We start from the raw sequence: 24178 nt of genomic DNA, 5'->3' as shown, positions 1-24178 counted from the left end.
CTCCGCCTCCCGCCCTCCCGCGGCGTCTGGGCCTGGCCGGCGGCCGCTGTTGGGGCTCTCTCGCCCTCTCTCTCGGGCGGGCGGCGCCTTTCGGTTTTCCCCCTCCCCGCTCCCTCCTTCTGTCCTCCCGGCGGTGACGGGAAGCGGCGCGGCGGGTGGAGCGCTCCCCCGGCAGCCTCCCGGCGCACGGTCTCGCTGCCCGCAGGCAAGCAGGACTCTGAGCGGCCGCCGCGCTCCGGTCGGGCGCCCCCCTCGGCTGTTTCCGGAGGAAGGAGAAGCGCAGCTGCCCCCTCCCCCCTCTCCGCCTTCCTCCCCCTCCTCCTCCTCCTCGCTTGCTCCCTCCCTCCCGGCCCCCCCTCGGCGCGAGCGGAGCGCGGAGTCACCGCGGCGCACAGACGGGCCCGGCGGCGGCGGCGGCACTCGCACACAATGGCGCTGAAACGCATCAACAAGGTGAGCGCCGCGGCTCCTCCTCCGCCTGCCCCCCCGCTCCCCCCCCCCCTTTTCCCACTTTGGTCTCTTTTTAATTTTTGTTTTTTCCTCCTCCCCCCCCCCCCCCCCGCCCGGGGAGGAGAGGGGCACGGCCTCGGGGTTGCGCCAGCCGGGCTCGGCGAGGGGGAGAAGGGGGAGGCGGGAGGCCGTCTGAGCGAGGCCCGGCAGGGCCGGCTCCTTCCGGGGAGGCCGCGGCCCGGCTGGGGCGGGGAGGCCGCTCTCTCCGGGCCTAGGCCCGGGACCTCGGAGGTCGGGCAGGGCTCCGGAGGATGGCGGGGAGGAGCGGTCTCGGTTGGGGCCGGGGCCCGGGCGTCGCCGCTGCCGCGAGCGGGGAGCGGCAGCACCGGGGACGCTCAAATGTCAGCGCAACCCGGAGCCAGTCCGGCGCGGCGGTGGCGTCGCCCGCCACTGTCCCTCCGCCGCCAGCTGGCCCGCATGGTGCCGGTCCGTGTGTGCCGGAGGGGTTTTCGGTCCGATGGCGGCCCTCCCCGGGGCCGGCAGCCGGCCGCTCGGCCGGTCTCTCCCCTCTGGCGTGCAACTTCTTTCCCGCATTGTAAGATGGCGGCCGGTTCGCCTAGTTGGGGCTCTTTCCGGGATCTCTCGCTTTCTGCAATAACATGACACACACACACACGCACGTCCGCGCTCCCGTCGGCTCCGGAGCAGCTGCCGCCGTGCCATCCTCTCCCCGCGTTCCCCGCCTCCAGCCAGGGGCCGGCTCGGCCCTCCCGGGGACCGCCGGCCGCCTCGCCTCGCCCCCCGCGCCGGGCGGGAGCGCGCACCGCGCCGCCGCCTCCCCGTTGCACAATCGGAGCCGGGTGGAGTAACTTCGCGGCTAACTCGGAAAAAATGCCGAGGTGATGAAAGTTTTTTGGGTTTTTTTGTTGGGTTTTTTTGTTTTGTTTTCTGTTTTGTTTTTTGTTTGGTTTTTTTTTTTTTTTTAAAAAGCCCTCTCCCAGGGTAGAAGGATGCCGGCGTGAGGGTTGCGCTTGGGCAGCTTTCGGGTTTCTCGGCGGCAGCGCTTCAGGTTTGGGTTTTGCTGGGATGTAATTGCAAACGCGATGGGAGCGCAGTGGCGTTACCGGGAAGTCGCTGTTGATCTGCGCTCCTACGCGAGCTACGTGGAGCACTTACGTATTTCAAGAGCTGAGAGGAGTTTCTTGGTCATCTCGTAGCCTGGCAAGATGGCAGAAAGTCAGTGTGTCCTGAAATCGGTGAAGTAAACTTCGGTGCACGAAACGCCTTCTGTAGATGGTGGATAAAGTTTGCCATCTATTAGTCTTGCTGTAATTTCGCATCTCTCTGGTAGTGCTTGTGGGCATATTTTAGACAAAATGACGTTATTTGTAAGTTATCAGTGAAAGGACAATTCTGTTATCCCTGGGAATTGTAAATCTGTTCTGGATTAGTGCTAGCTGAATTACGGGTAAGCTCTTACAAGAATTACAAAACAATTTCTTTTGAATCTGCCATCAGAACTTGTTCCCTTGTATTAGTGGATGATATCACTTGAGTTGAAACACAGCTAGGATACTCCCTGGTATGCTTTGTCATCAACTCATGCTTATGAAACACATTCAGGCACTGCAGGTAAGCATTTATTGTCAAATATAAACCAAGGCAAGCCCCCACTTACGTAGTAATCTGGTGGTCAAAACCTTAAAACGATTCAGCATGGCTCTGGAATCAGTAAGTCATCTCATTGACTTCAAGGTTTTGGCCTGTTGTGTGCAGTCCTGTATTGGTCCTTACAGTCTATGGCACTGTGTAGTAGCAAAAGCTTCTTCATTTGCCCAGTGCTACAGTTTAAGATTGCTGAGACAGTTGGGCTAGGGTTTTTTTCTTCTTTAGTTGGTTTTTGGCTTTTTTTTTGTTGAAGATGCTATTTTTAATCACACCATACTACAAGATAAACTTCCAAATTCACATAGGGTGTACAGTTCTGATTTTGTATTTGCTAACCTGGAAAGGGATATTTTGCTAACTGGAACCATTGCTTACAAGTTGCTTTCTTCCCAGGCATCGTTTCTGATATGAACGTTTACTGGGATTGAGGCTGAAATCCAAAAATAGCAGGGTCAATTTTGTACCAAGATGGTTGTGAATTTAGATTTTAATCTTGCCAACTGGTAAAGCCCGAGAATGGCATTCTGTCACCGGTGAGCTGGGATCCCCTGTTTTCCAATTGTAAGGTCACTGATCAGACCTTGAAACTCTCTGCTTCCTTGTAGTACGTTGTTGGCACTAGATCAGAACAGGCTAAAGAGAGACCAGGACCTCAGAACATTGTAATCACACATAGCTGATTTAGTCTGACTTGTGGTATTACCTGTCAGGACTACAATTCATTGTCTCCTGCAGCAGATGACATCCCAAATGCATCTGCAAAGGTATTTTCAGTCTGTTTGGCTGACTCCTCTTCATGGACTTGACATATCAGGCAAAATAAAATTCTTTATTGGGTAAATCAGACTTTCAGACTGTGTTTCTGTAAATTCAATCTGAAGTATATTACACATTCAGAATACAGCAACCCCTACTTAAAACATAACGGGCAAATTCTACTTTAGGCTTGGAAATGAAAACACATGGGTATTCCTGTGTCATGTGTTGGGTTATCTACTTCTGGAACAGCCTTTATAAAGCGTGCTTCAAATTGAAGTAGTTGTCAGGTACCTAGCCAGTCCAGTCCCAGAACGATTATGTTATGCTGGAGCTCATCATTGCATCTGTGCCATCTGCCCTCCGGGTAGCCTGCATTCGATTGGCAAAACTCTGCTTTTATTGATACGACTTGCTTTGCACAAGAGTGGCAGTTGTTTTATTGTGACAAGCAAGTGCTTTTGCCATGGAATAATGTAAACCTACGTGTTCATTTTAACCGTTTCCTTTCCTGAAGACAAAATTTTTCCCCAATTTTGAACAAATTCATGTTGATTTATGAGCTTGTACCTAAATGCTTGATATGTGCTTGTGGCACATTGTCTTTGTCTGAAGTATCTAGTGGTACCTGCTAAACGTACATCCTGTAATTGCTGCAGCATGTTGGTGCTTCTGGTTCAAATGACGATGATCCGGTAGTAGGGAGGCATTTATGTGGGAGTAGGGAATTGGGAATGCGTAAAATTGAGAAAACTTGGGAATGTTATATCATTGATGTATGTCCATTTTATTGCTGCTGTATGCATCCATTAAGGCGAGGTAGTATAAAAGGCCTAAGTGGTGATCTTGATAGGCTAAAAATAGAATTAATACAGGAGATGTATACATGAAATGTCTTGTCCGTGAAATCCTTAAGAAAACTTGTGCCTGCTGTGTTTTATGTCCATTTGGTTAAGCATAGCACAAGCCAGCATCCTTATGTCAGAAAAAATCTTAAGTGGAGTTGACATCCTGGAAGCTAAAGGCTGAAGGTGGCAAAACCATTTATCCCTACTTAAGTACAGATAGGTGGCTTCCATTGGCAGTGGTGGAGTGGAGACTAAATAACTATTTTGCTCAAGGCTGTAGCTCCCAGCGCTATTCCTAGATGTATAATTAACTGCAACTTTAACTCCCCCCTCCTCCAGATGCTCATAGCAGGAAATGCTGCTATCCTTGGAGATACCCATATTTTTCGGAGATTGGATGTAATATGCAGCAATGAAGGCAGCATGGAAATCTACATTAGTTTAACCAATAGTAGCTTTTGTAGAGGTGATTCAGTTAAGAGTCATAAAACCTGTCTGTTCCTTTTGTTTTAAACTTCTCCTATTTTCTTTTGAACTTAGTATGAAATTTAAAAAAAAAAAAAATCAGTTGAACTAGAAAAAGCTATTTGGAATTAAGTTTTCTTCTCTGGATGAAACCTACAATATTTTTGCAGGCAGTCTTGGATTTAGTTTGCTGGGCTTACTCAAAATAGTTAAATAACTATGATTGATCTGCTTTGAATGTCTAGAAGTAAGTCTGGATTTGTCTGTTTAGGGGCTCAAAGTTAAGATTAACTAGCTAATGAAATGCAGTTGATGTAAGCTTAGTTAAAATTCTTTAAACCTTTGTGGATAGTCTTTGTATGTATTGAATTACCTTTTTTACTTTAGTTAATTCACCTTTTTTACATTCCAGGGGTAGACTAGTTCTCCATCAAGTAGATAATGCGGTGCAGCTATGGCACTCAGTGGTTAAAAGGGTCATGCTGAGCCAGAAGGCAGTGGTTGATTTTTTATATCATGAGATTTCAGTAATAGAGTTTGGGAAGCACTAGTACTGAAGAATTTCAGTGTTTTTTAAAAGTCAGAATAAAAATATTCAGCATCAGATGAAGTCTGTCATCACTTAAATGCTGTGTAAGATTTAGTTTATCAGAATAGTCAAAAGTTACATTTATACTATGAAATTAGTATCATTAAAATTGTAATAATGCTTCTTAATTGGGTAGGTTTGATACCCATATTCAAGTCCAGCATTAGGGTCTTGAACGTGTTTTCAGAACTGGTCATTTTTTATGAGAGAGGAAAACTGATGCTTCCTTAACTAGAAAGTTTGGACTGCAGTAGCTCAAAGATTTCTCCTGTTAACTGGGCACTGTGCTTGTGGAACAAGTTCCCAGTCAGCTTAGATCTTTAAATGTGTGCATTGGAATGGGGGGAGAAGGGGATCATAATTTCACTTAAGTAATTTACAGAACTTCAGAGATCAATATTCCATTAGAGGGGTACTTCTTGCATACCTTAAAAATGGAGTTCTTCAGTATGTTAAGGATTTGGGTGGGATAATGTATGGGGTAAAAAGGTTGTCCAGACAACGTTTTCTTTATGATTATTCCAGCTTTTAAAGATCTGTTTTTGAAAGTAAGCCAATGCTTTTGCTATTATTCCCTGCGTGAGTTTCTTCTACAGAAGAGCTGCTGTAGAATTCCCCAGAATGAGCTCCCTTCAACCGCCTCCCCAGTCTGTAACCAGCTCTGAAGCACTAATGCCTTTCTTTGCACTCACACATTAATGGGTAAAGAAGGGGGGGAAGGATGTAAACAGCTGTAAGTAGCAGCTGTTGAATACAGAGCAGTAAACTGCCTCTTGCCAAAGGCATCCCTGTTCCTCTGAGAGGCCACCTCTAGCCTGGCATCATCCCCTACCCGTGGTCCGCTGGGTTGAACTGTTGAAGGAGAGAGGATGGAGGTTCTTAACCTTGTCTGAGATGCCAAGTGACAGCTGGTAAGGAGGAGTGGAAAAGGGTAGAGCTTTTGTGTAATTCAGATTAGGGCATTGATGCGCGATCCCCGATAAATCTTTCTGTTGCAAATATTAAGGTTTTGCCACTTTAACTGTCTGCCCTGTGTTCTTGTATAGGTCCCTCCCCTGTGCATCAGAGCTGGCAGATGGGAACGTGTGGTCTGCACTTCAGCATTAGGTCTGATATCTTGGTATAAGCTGACTTTTGTTGATAGTTTAGGCTAAAATGCTGTAGCTTACACTGAAAAGGCTGAGTTACAGGCATGCATTTTTTCCTTTGACTGATGTGATGTAGTAACCTGCTGGTATCATATGCAGAAAAAAGTAGGGTAAGAAATGAAAGCAGCAATGAGAGTGTATACATGATTGCAGTCAGTAATGCGTTTTTATATGCAGTTGCTTTTTTGTCAACTTGTTTTTTTCAGAAGAGAGTCTTAAACTGTAAGTTGTACATGCTGAACAGTGTTTTAAACTTCTTGAATCTAAATTTAATACCTCAAAGTCTAAATGGAAAATACGGGAGCTTTTTTAAAAAAACTCTCTTCAGTGGGCTTTTTATGGGGCACTGATCTGATACATTACATGTGGCACACTGTGTTGGGGAAGCCTTGCAAAAAAAAATTAGTTAAAATTACATTCACAAGTTTAAATTGGTGTTTATGCCTTTGGCAACTCTTCATAAAACACTTGGATGAAGACAAGGTTTAATACTGAAAAATGAGCCAAATAGAGCATTGCAGAATTCAGGACTGAAAGCTAAATAGATAGAGGGGATTTTTAAAATTTTGTGTAAACATTGTTCAGAGCCTTCTTACAACAGTAAACTTAAGTATTAAAATTTTGTGTAAAGGAAGCCTTTGTTCTGAACTTCATCCCTTTGAGAGTCATGATATGCTAGACATCTTCAAGAACCCCTGCAGTTTTTTCCAGTGTAATTGTGATGGGGTTTTTTATTCTGGTTTTTAAGAAAGCAAGATGGGAGGATTGCAGACTGCTTTGCAAATGTTAGGGCCCAGTAAAAGAAGGAGGAGACAAATGTTTAATCCTTTCCACAAGCATCTGGACACCAGAGTTGCAAGCTGAACTGAGTGCAGATGCTAAAGTGCTTTAGGTCTTCTTGATGGAAGGCATGAGGATTGTGTTAAGTGCTCAGTTAACTTTATAGCAAGCTTTTTCTGTAACCTGTAGTTAGGTTGGCCAGGTGCTCATCACTTCTGTGAGCTTTTCCAAGAGCTCTTTTAGATTTCTAGTAAATATGAGTGTCCTGCTCTAAGGCAATATTTCCCAAACTTTGCTGGCCTATTTCAGTAATAATATCAGGTAATTCTCTAAATCAGATAACTTCAAACTTTGGTTTTAGCTTTATTCAAGGCAAGAAGAAATTAAAACTAATACAGGAGAATCTCCTAAATGACAGTTTGCCAGATGAGCCATGGCCCCCTTCTATTCCCCTAATTCAGGTTGCAGTCTGATATGCTTTTAAACACTTTTTCCTTCCTTTTTTTCTTTTAGCTTTTTTAAGACCCTTGTGGATATCAGTATTCTCTAGATAGCTGAGGTGGAACTCAACTATAAGAGCAGCTGTACTCCAGAAATAGTTTTTGATTATTTTTTTTTTATGGTCTGTTGGCTCAGTGTGAGCTGATTTTGTGTGTAACTGGACCTGATCCTATAGACAGGCCCTTAGTTTTGCATCCCTACCACTAGCTGTTCAAAACACAGAAACTTTATGAGGGGTAGTTATACACAGTAGCATAATATGATAGGGTAATTGTACAGCTGTAGATAAGATTGTGTAATCATCCCCACATAGCTGTGTTTGTACAATATACCCCTATAGTATGTTGCAATAGCTTTCACATGCATCTTTGGGTTCCTACAAAACATGGAGTGATAAGTCAAGACAGCTTTTTAAAAGGGGAGCTGATTTTCGGAGTTCATTAGGTTAAATAATTAAATTTCAGAAAAATATATTGGACTACATCTAAACAATGAATTCACCACACTGATTAGAGATGTGTTATTTGTTAAGAATATTAATTTGATAACTTTGGTATATGATCCTCCTTTCCGTGTTTCCTTGAGAACATGGAGAATTTTTGTATCTTTATTCAGAAAGTGCAGATTTACTGAGGTTAAGTGCCCAATTAAGGCTGCTTGTGATTTATACAAAAACTTGTCCCGTACACTACCAGTCCCCAAAGTTGTTTATATAGGCTTGACAAACCCTGGGAGGCTCTGTCGCATTGAGTCCAGGGCAATGCATGTACAGATGCTGCTTCTGGTTGATGTGTCGGATGCTGGTGGCTGAGGTTCTGCTGTGTGTTACCGCGTCCTTGACAAGCTGCAGGGCAGCGTGTTGGAAGGCTCTCACGTAACATGCCAAACCCCAGCATCTAATGAGTGTTAAGCTAGCATTTGTGTGAAATTCTCTATCACAATGCCAAAATCTCATTGCTGGGTGGTAGCCATCAGACCAGAGTGCCTTACCTTGAATATAAACTTCTTTCCAAGTGCATCACTTCACATTTGTCTATATTGAATTTAATCTGTCCCTTTGTTTCCCAGACATTCTGTTTCATTTAGCTAGGTGCATCTTGCGGCTTCTCTTGTGGCACATTGACAGTAGTTACCATCTTTTCTGAGGGCTGTGTTGTAGTCCTGGGTTACAGAACCAAAGATCAGTGTGGTTATTGCAGGAAAAATCTCCAAGTGAAAAGTATTTTAGGTTTCAGGGTCCAATATTCAAAAGCTTGGAAATGCCATAATTAAAATACCTGATTATCATTGAATGGATAGGTAGTTAGCCAGTGCTTCACGCTTTTTCCCTTCACCCGACTTTAGTCAATAGCACAGCCCTCATCCTACACTGAGCATAAGTGTTTTAATAGCTCTATTTTCAGGGAATGATAATTGTTATAATACCTCAGAACTGATGTGTGTAAAGCAGTCAGATTTTCTTCATCTTGAGTAAGACGGCTGCTGTGGGTTTTGATTACTTTCAGGGGGGAAACAAGCCATAACTTTGAGTTCAAAGTACAGCTATAGGTGTGTAGTTGCCACCTTTTTTTCCAAGTCTGTTCTGAATGCCTTTAGTGAGTGACCAGGAAAGGAAGTTGGTAACTGAGCTCCTTTTCCAGTCGGATCTGTCCAGCTACAGAGGTGGTGAACTCTGTGAAAGGTTGGGATACAATAGCAAGCCATTTCAGCTGCGGTAACTCTGAAATTTTCTGAAGACCATTACCTACATTGTATACCTTCCAAATTTCAGAACAAATGAGAAGAACTGTAGACAGTAGTCTCATTCACAAAGGGCTTGTGTACTGAAAGGTAGGTTCTTTGGAAAGATAGCATGTAGTCATCTGAGTAGTTTGTATCACAGTCCAAGCACACAAATTGACTTAATTACAGTTGCACAGCAGCCTGGCATTTCCTTCCTTAGTGTGAGGCTTAAAACATGAATGTTTCTGTGTTTGTCTTGTAATTGTACAGACAATATGCAGTGTGTACCCTGAAAAATTCCATGCTAAAGGCTCAAGGTAGGAGAACCATGTAAAGTAGAACAAGCAGAATAATCAAGATAGGGACAGTCACAACTGTTAATTCCTGGTCACGTTTTGGGTTTCTTAAAAACTATGCTCTTTGGCCCGTGCTGTTTTCTGTGACTGCTCTTCATGTGTTTTCTCTGCATATTTGCTCTAATGTCTGTTTTTAAATGACAGAAACCTACATCTTTCTATATTATGCACTGTCATTACACATTGTTTTTATCCATTTATTAAGTGTTAGCCAAAAGGCCAGCTTGTTTAAAACTGATAATTTTCTGCTGGTTACACTTGCCTTGTGATGTGTATTGTGCCATTGCTTTCTTCAGCTTAGAAATCTACATTGAGTGTTCTTTCAAACTGTTATTTTCTGCTTCCAGGGGTAATTAATTTTCATGCTGAAACGAATGTTGCAAATGCAGGTGTGTGGGATGAGGCAGTAGTTCTTTGCTGGTTGACACTTCTTAATCTTCAAACAGGCTTAAATGTTCTTCCCCTCCCTTTATAGCTGCTTTCAATCCTTCCTTCTTTTTTAAAGCTGTTTTCAGCTGTGAGCTAATGAGTGAGACTAATGCAGTGATGAATTTTTGGATGCTTAGAGTTTGAAATATCCACAGGCAACATTAGACAAGCACTCAGAATTCATAAATGTTGGGTTTTGTTTGGCTTAAGTGTTCTTTTTTTTTCTTTTTTTAAGTTTAAACTTCTCATTTAACTCTGTATCACCTTTCATGCTCTCCAGGTAGAATGACTTATTGTCTTGGAAACTGAAAGCAAATTAACCCCATTTTTTCCATTATGCTTTCTTGACTACAAACCAGAAAGCTGCAATATATGATTTTAAAAAATAATTATGTTACAAACCAGTATTAAACCTTTACAAACCAATATTAAATCTAACTGAGTTTATGCCTGTGGAGAAAAATGAGTGATCTTCAGTCACTCTGGTGGAAGTGATCTTCTGCCACTCTGTATTTGTCAGCTGCTACTATCATTAAAAATAAGCCCTGGCTATTTCCAGCTTAAACTAGAAAAATGTAGCAGTAGTGCCAACAGGGAGTATGAATTCTAACAAATGGGAAGAAAAGGAACCAACACAGATGCTGCTCTACTTGGTACCTTGCAAGAAGGCAGCTTGGTAGGCATCAGGCTGTTATTTCTTACTGAATTTGCTGTGACCTGAAAACTTCTGTGAGAAAAGCAACTAGTTCCCTTAAATATTTGTCCTTCACTGTCTTGCTCATGCATATTTGGATGAGGTATCCTTTGCCATTCTTTAAATTTTCTTCATCCTTTAAATGACTTCTGTAATCCTTTTAAATAATTGGTAGAGAGGAGTTGTTTGTTAGCAGCTTTTTTTGTCAGGAAAAAAAATGACACTTGTGGTTTATAATAGGATTGTAGTCCTGCATTCACACTCACATGTCAATGTTTTGGATCATCAGTTGAAGCATAAGCTATATTTTCTATGTTATGATTATATTTGTGCAAAACAAGCAGATTAGTTAGCTTTTATAAGCATTTTTTCCTTGAAAATACTGCTTTATTTTTTTGGTTAGCTTTTTAATGAATTTATAGAGAAAGAGAACAGAGAATGTTAAGAATGGGTCTGTTTCACCAATAAAACTATCTTGCTACAGACTTAATGTAAAACTGGCAGAAGACCATGCTGCTGAATTTGTGTTAAAGCAGGTCTGTCTGTTGCAGTGACGGGTACTGTTGCTGTACTTGCAGTTATCTCTCTGTTTTTGAAAACTCTGTTGCCAAAATGTATGTATGTTGCTTCTTGTACATGCTGTGTTGCCATTGTCCTCTTAACAGTGGCACTGGCACTTACTTCTTAAACAGTATTTAAATCTGTAAAATGCTAAGTGACTAGTCATCCTTGTGGAGAGGTAGGAACTATCACAACTTTATATTTGGAAACTGGGACACAGAAATGGTGATATGCTGGAGCTATACCGGAAACCTCTGGCAGTGCCAGAGACTACTAGTCACAGTTGTAATTCAAGACTAATCCTTTCCGATAGGCATATAACACATCACTCTGAACCAAAGTTGGCTTATTGTCTCTATGTAAAGTCTTCGTAATTTGAAATTTCTGTTTTTTTCTTAAGCCACCTGTAAAGTGAAAAACTATAGCAGCTGACTCCAGGAAAATGTGGGTTCTACTTTGGGGATTTTTAAGCAAGTTTGGGATGTAACTTAGTACCTCTCAATGAAGGAAAGCACTACTGAAACTGAATGCAAACTAAAAGAATCAAAGTTGGAGATAGTAAGTATTGCAGTGGAAGAAATATTAGAAGCATAAAGCCCTTATATGGTGAAATTTTACAGAACAGTGCTTGAGAACATTTAATTCTAAAATTCTAGTTAAATTCTAAAATAGTTAAACACTGCTTTGTAAAATGAAACTTCACATGGTCTTTACCTTCGTGGTGAGAAATGGGTGAAAGCAGGGGAACAATTATGAACTGATTTCTTAGAAATAATTTTTTAATCAGCTCATTGAGATGATGAAGCTTAGTTTTGATGTCAGAAATATTTTTCAGATTAAATATTTTCCTGTTATAGAATAGTAGCTCTTGATGGCTAAACTGAGAAGGAAGGTCTATGTTTCTGTTGCTGAGTGGGAAGCTTTAAAAAAAAAAAAAACTCCCTTTCCTTGAATGAAATGCTTCACCTGCACTCCGAATATCACAGCCCATGTGCCTCTGCTTGTTTAGTTTCCAGTTATTCCAGTTTGCCTGTTGGATTCAGCAGAGTCGTAGCTTTCAGAAGGAGGCACTTTTTAAAGTTACACAGAGGAAACTTTCTGCTCCTTTGTTGCAAAAAGTCTCCCTGCTTTTGTATAGATGTGGTAAAGTGTGGAACACTTAACAGGGAGGGGAAATAGGTCTGGTGTTACTGTAAGCAGGCAAAGCTTGCCAGTGTTTCTTTCATGTTTGCCCGGGTTCTTCCACAACACTTCACACTCTGCTGAAGCAAACAGCTTTACTACAAATTTTACTTTATTGGGTAAATTACTTGCTCAGTGGTTGAAATACTAAGTGGTGTATCATGTGTTCCTGACCTTATCTGTATTTTGAACTGCTTTGTTTGGCACAATTAGGGTTTTTTACTGAACTGTTTGGGGCCAGTCAAAACTTCAGACCTTTAGCTTATGAAAATCGCTGCTTGGTTTGTTCTCTAGAACAGTTCAAGTGGTTAAAAGGGGTAACTCTGTATGGACATGTATTACAAAACAACTGAAGACTGAAATATTAAATACTCATGTGTATATATAAAACTCGTGTATACATACTCTTAATTTTCCTGCTGTGTTAAAATAGCTTATTTTTATCTTGAGTGCTGATTTCTTGTTTCTCTGAAGATAGTGCCTTTTGAAGAGCTCTCTAGTCTAATGCACATACCTCTGACAGTCCATCTTATGCTGATCTTTTTCTTGTCCTTGTCTTCGTGCTATTTGTTTTTATAGTTTTCATAAACTACATGAAGAGCCTTTTCACAGTTCTTAGTCCCTGTGATAGCTTTAAAAAAATAGGATCTGGTCTTCTTCCCCAATTAAGTCAAATAATCCAGTAGTAACTAAACAACTCCATTAAAATAGTAACATCTGTGTATTTCTGCTTATTTTCTTGCTGCAACTTATTTTAAGGGACAAAATATCTTTTTTTCTCTCAGATTTTGGAAATCATTGATCATTCTTAGAACTGGAAAATATATTTGGATGAGGAGAACTAAGCCTGATTAACAAAACCTGCTGTATTTGTTAAATGGAAAAAAACCCTCACCCTGGAAATTAAAAAAAGCTTTCTATCTGAACGTTCTTTTACATTTCTTGTTCTCCTTTACATGGATAATAGAAATCTAACTTAGCAAATTTTTCTGGAGGGTGCTGAACAACATATGAACCTAATAAGTGATATTTCACAGCAGAAGTAAGTATTACAGGGACCCCCAATAATAACTGAGGAGTGTAGAGAAATGCACTCTAAATAGATTTACTGTGATAATCTGGAAGGTGCTGCCCATGTTTCTAAATAACAGCAGCAGTGAAATGAACTGTAGTATTAACTGCATTGTGCCATTGCTTATTAGAACTGATACAATTCCATTTTACAAAACAGTCTGATTCCAGTGCAAAACTGAAGTCTGGTTAATGGGAAAGTTAATCAAAATTGGCACGTGTAGGGAAGGGAAATGCTGGACTAAGTTTTTTTGGTGGTTGGGGGGGGGACTGCTTTTTTTGCTGTGGGTTTTGGGGGTTTTTTGAATGTATGGACTTGTACATGTTGAAGTAGTGTTATTCTCTCTGTGTTTGTAGCATCTTACCAAACGACAAGGTGTTCAAGTTACAGGGAACATACCTTTTTTTTCCCTCATTTTGTGTTGGCTTGCACTTACTGAATTTTTATCATGTGCAGAATTTGTGAAACTTAAAGGATGTACATTAGGATCTTTCCAGACAAAACAGCTGTCTGATCCAAATATGCATGTGTTTCCAGCATAATATGAATGCCTGGGTTTCTTAAATGTCTGACAAAGTAATGGAAAGGTCTTGTTTTAATGGCTTGTGTAGACTTGTAGCAAAATAACTTGTGTGCAACTGTTAATACATGGGAGAGGGACTGAAGGTTTTCCCTTTTCTCATGACATCTTGATGCCTTGACAAGTGCAGATTTATAGAAGCTCCTGAAGCCATTTTTAGATTTAAAAGAGAGCAGGGAAGAGGGAAGGTATCTGTTACATACTTCAACTGAAAATAAATTTAATTTTAAAAGACACTGTCCAAACAAGTAACTTGCAGAGTGTTTAAACAAAATCGTGCTGAGGTTTTTTGATTCATTACAGTGATCTTGATACACCACAAAGAATCTTCCATCTGAAGTTTCTTTTTCATTCCCTCTGTAATGGGGAAGGGAGGGAACTGTTCCTGCAGCTCAGTTATTCAGAATTTTAAAGGCATAATTGTCTTAAATGTGAAGTTTAAAGTAAAAAATACAGATATTTTGCCTGCTTCTAACACTTGTCAGCCTCTTTAATTTTCTTGTCTACTTCAATCTATGCAATATACTTCCCTGCTGGAGGTAGCAGGGAAAATGAAACTGAGTTTGTGTTGGGTTTTTTTCTTTCTGTTCCCAGCTTTAACATCAGGTGTTACATACATACTGCTTTCTGTTTCATGAAGACTCATTAATAGCTTTCTCTCTTCCCACTTCAGGCTGCTCTAGCTAACACTGAATCCTTGAAAACCTTGATCAGAAAGTGGTTAGGCTTTACCCACCTTAGGCTCCATGTCCTGCTCTCCTTTCTGTCCCTTCTTCAGCAGTGGTGTCTTGACAGTAGTGGTATTTATTTGGAAAAGCATAGTCATTGTAGCTGTTTACCTTCATAACTGGGTTTGGTGGTCATTGTCTTCTATAAAGACATTTTTGATATTGATCTGGTGGTTCTAATAGTTGTTAATGCACATTCTTTTGTGTTTGTGTATGGAAAAACTGTTAAAGGTTTTTGCTGGACATGAAGTGAAAATGACTGAGTTCATTAGTGTTCCTTCTCTGAACAGTTCTGTTTGTTTGTTCTTTTTTTTCCTAAAGGAACTTAGTGACTTAGCCCGTGATCCTCCAGCACAGTGTTCAGCAGGTCCCGTTGGAGATGACAGTAAGTAACCTTAAGTTTTATGTTTTGCTTTGCTAACTCAGAGCATATAATGCATAGATAATAATGCGGAGTTTTTCTTTTGTAGTGTTTCATTGGCAAGCCACAATTATGGGACCTGTAAGTATTCTGATTCTTGTGACGTAATATTAAACTAGTAGTTCTTACTCAGGAGGAAACTCTGGGGTTTTTTGTTTTACTTCTTTTTAACTCCCCTTACCAAGCTTTAGTTCTAGAGGTACACCTTGCAGTGACAGAAAATGGAGGGGGAAAAAAAAAAATCAGCCTGATTATTGTTGGAATGTTTTATGAGGACATGTATTTCAGCTGAAATTATCTCTGGAGCAATGTTTAGGCATTATCAGTTAATATCTAGAAACTTTGTTTGCATTTAACTTTTTCTACAGTTTGAATCTAGCATGAACTTTGTACTAGGAGATGGTCCCAGTGTCAGGAATTAGCTGAGGTGCTTTTTGTGTGGATCTTAGAACAGAGCAGTGAATCCTTATTTGATCTGCTGTCATGTACTGAGATCTTGAATACTTTTAGGAACAGAAGGGGAAAAAAAGTCACTGAAATGTGAAGTTCCAGCTATGACTGGAGGAGAAAAGTCTATGCTTAAGGGTTCAATGAGCATCTGAAACCTGAAATGTGACTTTTTCCTTGTTAGAGTAAAGGTGGCAAATGCTTGCCTTCACTGAAAACATAACCTGCAAACCCTTGACATCTGGACTTCTCAGGGTTGGTTATCTATATTTAGAAAACAAAACCTTCTGTAACTTGAGAAGACAAATACTGCATGCCAGTAGACCTGCAGCCACAATGTGATGCTTCTGGTGAGGCTACAGAGTAGAAATTAAATATCAGTGATGCTGAGTTGCCCTGACACTATATATAGCTACAAGTGTGGTTTTAGGAGATCGCTATGGAAAATGTGCTTATTGGAGGTTCACCTGACTGGAAAAATGGCTCTCCATTCCAAAGGCCCTGGTCCTCGGCAATTGTAACTAGGTGCCTCAAAAAGATAAAATTGTTTAATAACTGTATTCATGTTTAAATGGCAAGGAATGTTCTTTCTACACTATGCTGAGTGTGATTTTTACGTGGCTGGTGTCTGCATGGTCATAAGTATTAAACATCAGTGGAATTTAAATTGGGATTATTAATTTTAGTTTCCCCTTCTGCTTTAATAATGTATAGCTCCTTCTTTCCCATATGGTTTTTGTGATGTCAAAATGTCTGCATTACTGATCCAAGAATGGGCAGTATCCTGACAGGAGTGTGGTTTTAGTAGTTCTAGTGCTCCTGTGGTGTTGCTTAGTGCCTTGAATAATGGACGAGGATTGTAGAACCAATATCTGGCCTTCCACCTCTGCAATAGGATATTCTACAGGCTGTGATTTTCTTAGATGTAAGAGAGCTTGCGTTAGTTTAACACATTACAAAAATCCCTCTTAGAATTACTAAAACGTATCCCCAGAATATGTGCAGTAAAAAGGGTTGCTTTCTGGCTCCTCAAGGCCTCACATAGTATCTATTGACCAAATACAAGAGGTTGTATCTTGATTTCTAGGTTTTCAGTAGAGATTGGGTAGGGTATAACCTACATGTTTTCAGGTTTGAGTCCCTTGTCTTGTGTTGCAGAATTTAATTTTCTGATGTTTAACTAAGTAAGATGTAGTTACTTCCTTAGATTGGTGAAATATTCTTGCAATTAATATGAAAATTCAATTTAGAAGTAATTCAGAAGTGTACCCTGTGTGTCTCAGATTAATTTTTCCTAGCCCTGAATCTGGAATTAAAAGCATTGTAGTCTTCAAGTTAAACAATGAAGTTCTTAGCTCTATTTCAGAAATTTAGTTGTCATTTCAAGTTAAAACTTCATACATCTTTCTTCTCATAACTAGTAACTTATGCAGTTCCTATTTAGTCTATTTATGCTGTACTTGGTATCAGCTTTTTTGCCTCCAAATGTTGCTTTACTGCTAATAGTTAGCACCCAAATGAATTATCCCCATAATTGTTTCCTTAGAGCAGGGAAATGTAAAAGACTCTTCCATACTAGATTACAGTGAACTTCTAATACTGAAAGGGAGGAAGAATTCACTTTAATCTTGATGGGTGGGGTTTTTTTTGTTTGGTGGGGTGGGATTTTTTTGTTTTGTTTTTGTTTCAGGGTTTTTTGCAAGGAACAAGGAGTTAGCTGTGTATTTGTAGCTTTTCGCCAGGGCTGAGCAATGCCTAAGCCAAGGACAGAACCTAGAAGGGAATGGGACGCCCTTAGAGCCATCCATGGCCACTGTAAACTTTGGTGGTCGTAACAGATAAGGTCCAAACACAGAACTTGAGGTTTTCTAACCTGACAGGATCATCACTCTGTTAATATTACTTCTTGGAGCTGTCTCAAAGGCATTTGAATCCTTTTGCCAAGTTGTCCTGAGTGAATTGTCAGAGAAGCTGTTTTCTATGAAGCATTAGCTCAGGCAAAGAGATCCATACAAGAAAGTGACCTCTGTGTGTTCTGTATTGCTTACCTTAGGAAGTAGTAATTGAATTTTAATTGCATTTCTCTTATATTGGTGGATTAAACAATTCAGTAGTGCAAACAAATTTCCTCTGCTTTTATTTATTTAAAGACAACATCTTCAGTGATATTAAGCCCTAAAGATTTTAATAGCATTATTTGCTTGCTTTGACAGAATGACAGTCCATATCAGGGTGGTGTATTCTTCTTGACAATTCACTTTCCTACAGACTACCCTTTCAAACCACCTAAGGTAAGTATTGCTTTCTCATTTGTGAAATTAGTACCCTTTAAAGAACTGAGTACAGGACTGAATCTGTCAACATCTGTGTTGTAATATTGCAAAGTTCTCACTTCTTTTCACGCATTCTTACAGTATGTTAGATGGCTAGGTCCCTCTCTGACTTCCACAAAAATAGGTATGTTAGCATATATTTTAGGAGCAAATTCATATGTGTGAATTCTGAATGTCTTGGAGTGATGTTTGGTTTTATTGCTATTAATTGATAGGAAAACTTAGTAGCTTTGTGTGACTATGATAGAATTCTTGCTGAGGGGGCTGTCAGGTATTACAGTGTAGCTCTTTGGGTTGGTCTGAAGGACACTGAATAGGGATTAACTTGCTGAGTGCCTAAAATCAGTGAAGATAGTATCTGTTAGACTTTGACAGTAATTGCAAAATATTCTCTTTTTTTGTAGCTTTATCAGCCACTAGCATGGTCTTCCACTCTTCAGTCAATATGAAAGTACACACTTGGAGTGACCGTAGTGTTTGAAGTTCCTTAGCTCTGTGATAGCAGTGTTACCGTGGTTCAGGCACTTCTGTTGACTGTCTTCATCACGATGCAGGCACTTGTGATTAAAACACAGCCTCACACTACCCCTCTCTGTGTTTGAAATAGAGTACTTGGTAATTGGAAACTGAGAGGTTGTGGCTTGGGTGAATTTCCATGAATTTGATGCAGTTTAACAGCTTAATTCTTTTCTTTTAGAGTAAATTGAGTTGACTAAATAGCTTGACTGAGAAGAAGGGGTAACATAATTGATGCCATAGACCAAAACAGGCTCTTCATTTATTTTTTTTGTTGCAGGTTGCATTTACAACAAGAATCTATCATCCAAATATTAACAGTAATGGCAGCATTTGTCTTGATATTCTAAGATCACAGTGGTCTCCTGCTTTAACTATTTCTAAAGGTAACTTACATGAAGGAGAAATGTTTCCATCTTGTGTTGAATACTGTGCTTTTAGCTTTGTCTTTTGAGTTCTTACCTGTCTCTTGATTTGGCGTTCTCATTCTAGCCTGTGTTTTGCCAATTTGATAATGATATTTTACTGCATTTTTAATGGATATTTGTTTTTTCTAACACCTTCTGCTACATGGCTGTTTAAGTAAGGCCTTGTCTGGCCACTTATTTGCTTCAGTATTCTTCACAGAGATTACTAGCTTGGTCCCAGAGGAATCTGCCAGCATTTGGATTGAAACAGGCCTGTGGTGGTGTAGTTGAGCTAAGGCTGAGAAACTGCTTGTTTAAAGCTGACCGTGTAGATACACACTTGCATGTTAATTTAAAGAATAGTTTAAAGTCAGTTTTTAATAATGAAATCTACATAGTTTTTTGACTTGAGTCTGTGGACTGAGTCTGTCTAGAATTACATGCAGACTTACATTGGCATTTCTCAGGTAGATGAATAAAAGAAAACCTATTGATACATGCTGCTTTCTGCCACTGTGCACTGGCATTTTATTACATTACTTCATGAACTAAGCTTACTGATTCTACTTCAAGATAAATTGATGTGGTGCTGCAATAGAAGCTTTGTAGCTTTCCTCATTTTACTATAGTAAACAACAGTTAATTCTCAAATATTTTCACGATGATCAAATTTTGTTTTGCCTCAAAGCCACTGGTCACTATGGCTTCAAAAGATCCATCAAAGTGCTCCTTTGTCTGTAGAACTTGTAAATCCTGTCTGTCTAGGGAGTAGGTTTCTGATTTAAATGTGGTTTCCCTACATTTTAATGCTGTCACTATTGTTTTTCTTTCAAAGCTGCTGTGAGAGTAGAGGATTAAGTCCTCATAGCTGCCTACAACAGTGTTACTCCTTTATTTTACAACATACATGTAGTTTTATCAGTGCAGACCAGGGTATTGCTGTCTTACAACAGAGAAAGAATTCAGTGTGTTTTTTAAAAAGTTGAAGTTCTAGTTTTAGTGAATAAAACCATGGAATATGCTGGTCAGCAGAATACATAATAACGTGCTTTTGTTGGCTGCTACATTGCATCATAGTGCAGGAGACAACAGTGCTGTTCTCGTGTGTGCTTACTGACAGCTATAAGTATTAGGAAATAGGAAACAGATAGTTCTTACGAACTTTTAAATTATTCTGGACTTTTTATTTAGAGTGGGTTACAAATTTATTTTTGCCATATTCAGGAAAAGGCGTTTTAGGTAGGTTCTTTTCTGTGCTGACATTGTGCTAATCCAAAGATGTGTGCTCTATTGTTGCTGAGATGGTTGCTCCTGTTTTGCCATTGAGAGAATTCTCTTTTTGTTTTCACAGTTCTCTTATCCATTTGTTCGCTGTTATGTGATCCAAATCCAGATGACCCACTAGTGCCAGAGATTGCACGTATCTATAAAACAGACAGAGACAAGTAAGTGCAGAGTTGTGTAAGACTAATATTTTACCGAAGTTTGTAAGAGTACATTGTCAGACAGCAATTGTGTTGAGTGAGCCTTTTGTGAAAATCTGGAATGGAGAGAACTTGTGTGTCAAAGAAGTACCTATTCTTGGTAGTGCATAATTTAAAAACAAAGGGGCTTAGTATCTTTGAAGTTGTGGGTGAAGGGAACTATCTTTTTCTCACATGCATGGCAGTATTTTAAAGTATGTATTACCCAGTTTTTTGCTTACCATGCATAAATAGAACAGAGTTAGATCTTCATATTGAGGAAAAGATGTCTGTTATTTTGATGCTTTCTTTTGTTAGCAGCTTGGCCTTTAATTTTGGTGCTCCCCTTTAAAAAAGGCTTCGTAACTCTTTTCCTCTCTGTGTTGAAACAACTTTTTTTTCCTTGTGTGTTTTTAGCATTTTGCACAGATAGAATTATATGAAGTAGACTTGTTTTTTACATATATATATATATTAATGCTAAATATACTTGTCCAATTAGGTACAATAGGTTAGCAAGAGAGTGGACAGAGAAATACGCTATGCTGTAGGGTAAGAATATCTGCACATTATGGTGCATTTAACAAAATGGAAACTTGTCAGCACTTGGGTGCTGCATGCTCTAAGGCACTGGATTAACTAACAGATAATGGATGCACCAGTTACTGAACTTGGTTATTTAACAGCTTGACCTGTGGTTAGTGTGAAACGTATTGGCTAGTCACTATTTCTCACAGATACTGCTCTTGCATGGCCAAAAAACAAATTAGTATGAAATAATTATCGAGTTTTGAGCCAGCTTGTCAACTTGTTCTGGTAAGTATTTACCCAGATTTTGTCAGAATTTCCTTAAAAGTGACGCCCTGAGGGAGACCTCATGCTTAGACATGGGTGAATTTAGACAATCCAAATTTCAACTTGTTATTATTCAGCAGTGTCTGTCTTCTACATGCAAACTAGGAAAATGTATGGGGATTATGTTCTGCTTGTATAGTTGAAAATTAACTTCTTACTGACAAGCATGGAGTTAAGTATAAACTAATTGTCAGCTCAATTCCTGTGGAAGTAGTGTACTTAAATATTCTTTTAATGTCCTTTTTAAGAATTGTCTGAGCAGTGTATTCATGTGGGAAGAAATGCTTAGTATTGTTTTACTCTGAAATGGGTAACTTTGACATTCTGTATCCAATGATATTATTAACCAAGTAATCTTTACTTACGGCATGTGATACTGTAATCTTTATCTAAGGACAATATTTAAACAAAATGCTCCTGTTGCCTCTCCCACCCCAAGTGGTCTCTAGTCCCCTTCAGTAGTTTTTCACAACGGACTTCTAGCAAATCTGCTTGCCTTGAATTTGAAGTGTCTCATATAAATTAGAGGATATCCTAGTTAGTCTAGAGAGGAATTTGTTCATTTTTTTCAGTTCAAGTATATCTTAGTATAGAAAGAGGTTTCTCATAGTGTGAAGAGAATAGGGAGATGGGGATAAAGTGACACTTAATGATTAACTGTTTAGGAAATTGTAATCTTCATGCTGACACTAATTCAATACCTGTTTTTGTTTGCAGGTACAACAGAATATCTCGGGAATGGACTCAGAAGTATGCCATGTGATGCTACCTTAAAGTCAGAATAACCTGCATTATAGCTGGAATAAACTTTAAATTACTGTTCCTTTTTTGATTTTCTTATCCGGCTGCTCCCCTATCAGACCTCATCTTTTTTATTTTTTTGTTTACCTCCTTCCATTCATGCACATGCTCATCTGAGAAGACTTTAGTTCTTCCAGCTTTGGACAATAACTGCTTTTAGAATCTGTAAAGTAGTTACACAAGAACAATTGCCCAAGATTCAGAATTTTTTTTAATGGAGCATGTGTATTATGTGGCCAATGTCTTCATTCTAACTTGGTTATGAGATTAAAAACAAACAAACATTCCTCACTGCTCTAACAGATACTGAAGATATCACCTGAAGGGGGGAGGGGAGATGGATGTTCAGTTTTCTCCCATCAAAGAAGTAACATTGCTGTAGCAACATCCATCTTGTTCCAAACCTTCCAGTGTTAGAGAACTGAGGTTTTATTACATACTTTTGCTCATAACTGATGTGTCTGGAGAATTGGTACTGAATCTATAGCATCAGCAGAACAGAAAATGTGATGTATCTTATGCATGTCAATAAAGGAATGACCAGTTCTTGTTTTACAGAGAATGGAAATTGGAAGTCAAACATCCCTTGTATTCCAAAATAGGGTCTAAGAACATTTTTGTAATTCATTTAAATTTTGTTAGGAGGCTTGGAGCTATTAGTTAATCTGTCTTCCAAAACACTGTTTAATATAGCACTGAATAAATGATGCAAGTTGTCAATGGATGAGTGATCAACTAATAGCTCTACTAGTTAATTGATTTATTTTCTTCAATAAAGTTGCATAAACCAATGAATTAGCTGCCTGGATTAATCAATATGGGAAACAAAATCTTTTGTAAAAGCAAAGCTGGTTTTTGTATATACTGTCGGGATTTGCCTCATTGTTTAACATCAAATAATGATGTAAAGTTCAATAGAGTGAATCTTTTGCCATTTTCAGTTATAATGCTCAGTCTGTTGCAGGTTGACACATTGTTCGGCCTGATGTATGCAGAATTAATAAGCTAACATAGTAGTGTAGCCTTAGTAGTGTGCTACACTTGGTGCTGGGAGCCCAGCGTTCAAGGATGGACTTGGGACCCAGCAGATCCGAAGTGGTGTATTGTGGAGATACTTCCTGATGCACCTGTGTTTGCTGACTGAGAACCTTTTTCTTCACCTTGTACACTTGACAGTTGAAAGATCTTAATGTGGGAGTAATGATGAGGCAAAAAATTATAAAATAAAGTACTGTTTTGATGTGGGAATTGTCATGAGGCTGTGTTGAAGTGACTTTACTATGTGGGATGTTCGTTACCATTGAAAAGGACTTGTTCAGCCATGCTGCCATTTACATTGATGACTATTTTAATGCAACAGACACTTTCCTCATGTCAGGTGACTAAACGTGAATAAAGACTCATTGCTATTGGATTTTTGTTCTACAAGAAACATTGTCTTGTGCCATTAGTTTATCTTTGCAGCAACAAGGGCATTATTAAACATCCGGCTCTCCTCTTTCCTGCCCTCTTCCTTCACATTTTTCCTTGTTGGATTTTTTTTTTTTTTTTTTTGGTCTCCATTCTTAACATCCATAGCTTCATTTTCTCTAGTCTTGTACTATCACTTTGTTGTGCATCTGTGACTTCACACCGGCACCACTTTTGCACTGCTTATAGTTATGTACATTCTGATTCCTTGTCCCCACATGGATGTGGAAAGCTAGATGTAAAATAAATGTTAAACCTTAATTTTTATAAAAATTTGATTATGTAGTTTGGACATGATTTGTTCTGGTTCTAAGCTATGAAAGTGAACTTATTTTAAAGTCTAGTTGGCTTGAAATTTAGAAACCTGGGCTCTTGAACAGTGCATGCCTTGCTGAAATGATGTTCTGAAATTTGTTGATGAAGTTGCAGTTCGTGCAGTATTTCTGCTTTGCTAACCAAAGGTTTTTGCTTACACCATTTTACTGGAAAATTGGATATATTTTAAAATATAGCTGCCAGTGGCGTTACAGCTGAGGTAAAAGTTTATATTTCAAAGCTTACAAACATGTTGCTCTCACCTTTTTGGTAACTGTTAACTTGATGCTTATTACTTGTCTTGGAGTCATAGCCACTAAAATCATTTATGCAATCAACTAGAAAGATGTTTTGAGATGTAAGGCACCAGGCTTTATAAAACTCAAGGAGGTGTGGATGAGGGAGGGTCAGGGAAGGAGAAGATACTAAAATATTACAATTTGGAAGTCTTGTTTGGACCACTATATATTTCCCTTGTACATCCATAATGGTCTTTCTGTGACAAATTTCTGTAATTAGAAAGTATGTATTTTGATGAAAGAATCATGGGTGAATTGTAGATGTTATATATGCATGCCGGAGGTCATGCTGAGACTTACAATCTTTGTGAAGTGGGAAATG

General features: G+C 39.6%; 1 protein-coding gene across 5 annotated transcripts; it reads left to right on the top strand.

Moving 5' to 3' along the window:
• Positions 1-23186, top strand: UBE2D3 (ubiquitin conjugating enzyme E2 D3). Of its 5 annotated transcripts, XM_074866850.1 has the most exons (9): positions 4-453; positions 5823-5883; positions 14851-14914; positions 15000-15031; positions 17611-17688; positions 18527-18632; positions 20005-20098; positions 20619-20668; positions 21689-23186. In XM_074866850.1, coding segments are annotated over exons 3-8 (360 nt in total). In that variant the 5' UTR covers positions 4-453; positions 5823-5883; positions 14851-14913; the 3' UTR covers position 20668; positions 21689-23186. The 5 variants fall into 5 exon arrangements, with proteins under 5 accessions (XP_074722953.1, XP_074722951.1, XP_074722950.1 ...); XM_074866849.1 differs by lacking the exon at positions 5823-5883; XM_074866851.1 differs by lacking the exons at positions 4-453; positions 5823-5883 and adding an exon at positions 1251-1349.
• The last annotated feature ends 992 nt before the right edge of the window (positions 23187-24178 follow it).

This window comes from Strix uralensis, chromosome 4 (genome assembly GCF_047716275.1).
Source record: "Strix uralensis isolate ZFMK-TIS-50842 chromosome 4, bStrUra1, whole genome shotgun sequence".
Taxonomy (NCBI): Eukaryota; Metazoa; Chordata; class Aves; order Strigiformes; family Strigidae; genus Strix; species Strix uralensis.
Note: the sequence above shows the minus strand (reverse complement) of the source record. Positions and strands in the feature narration are given on the sequence as shown.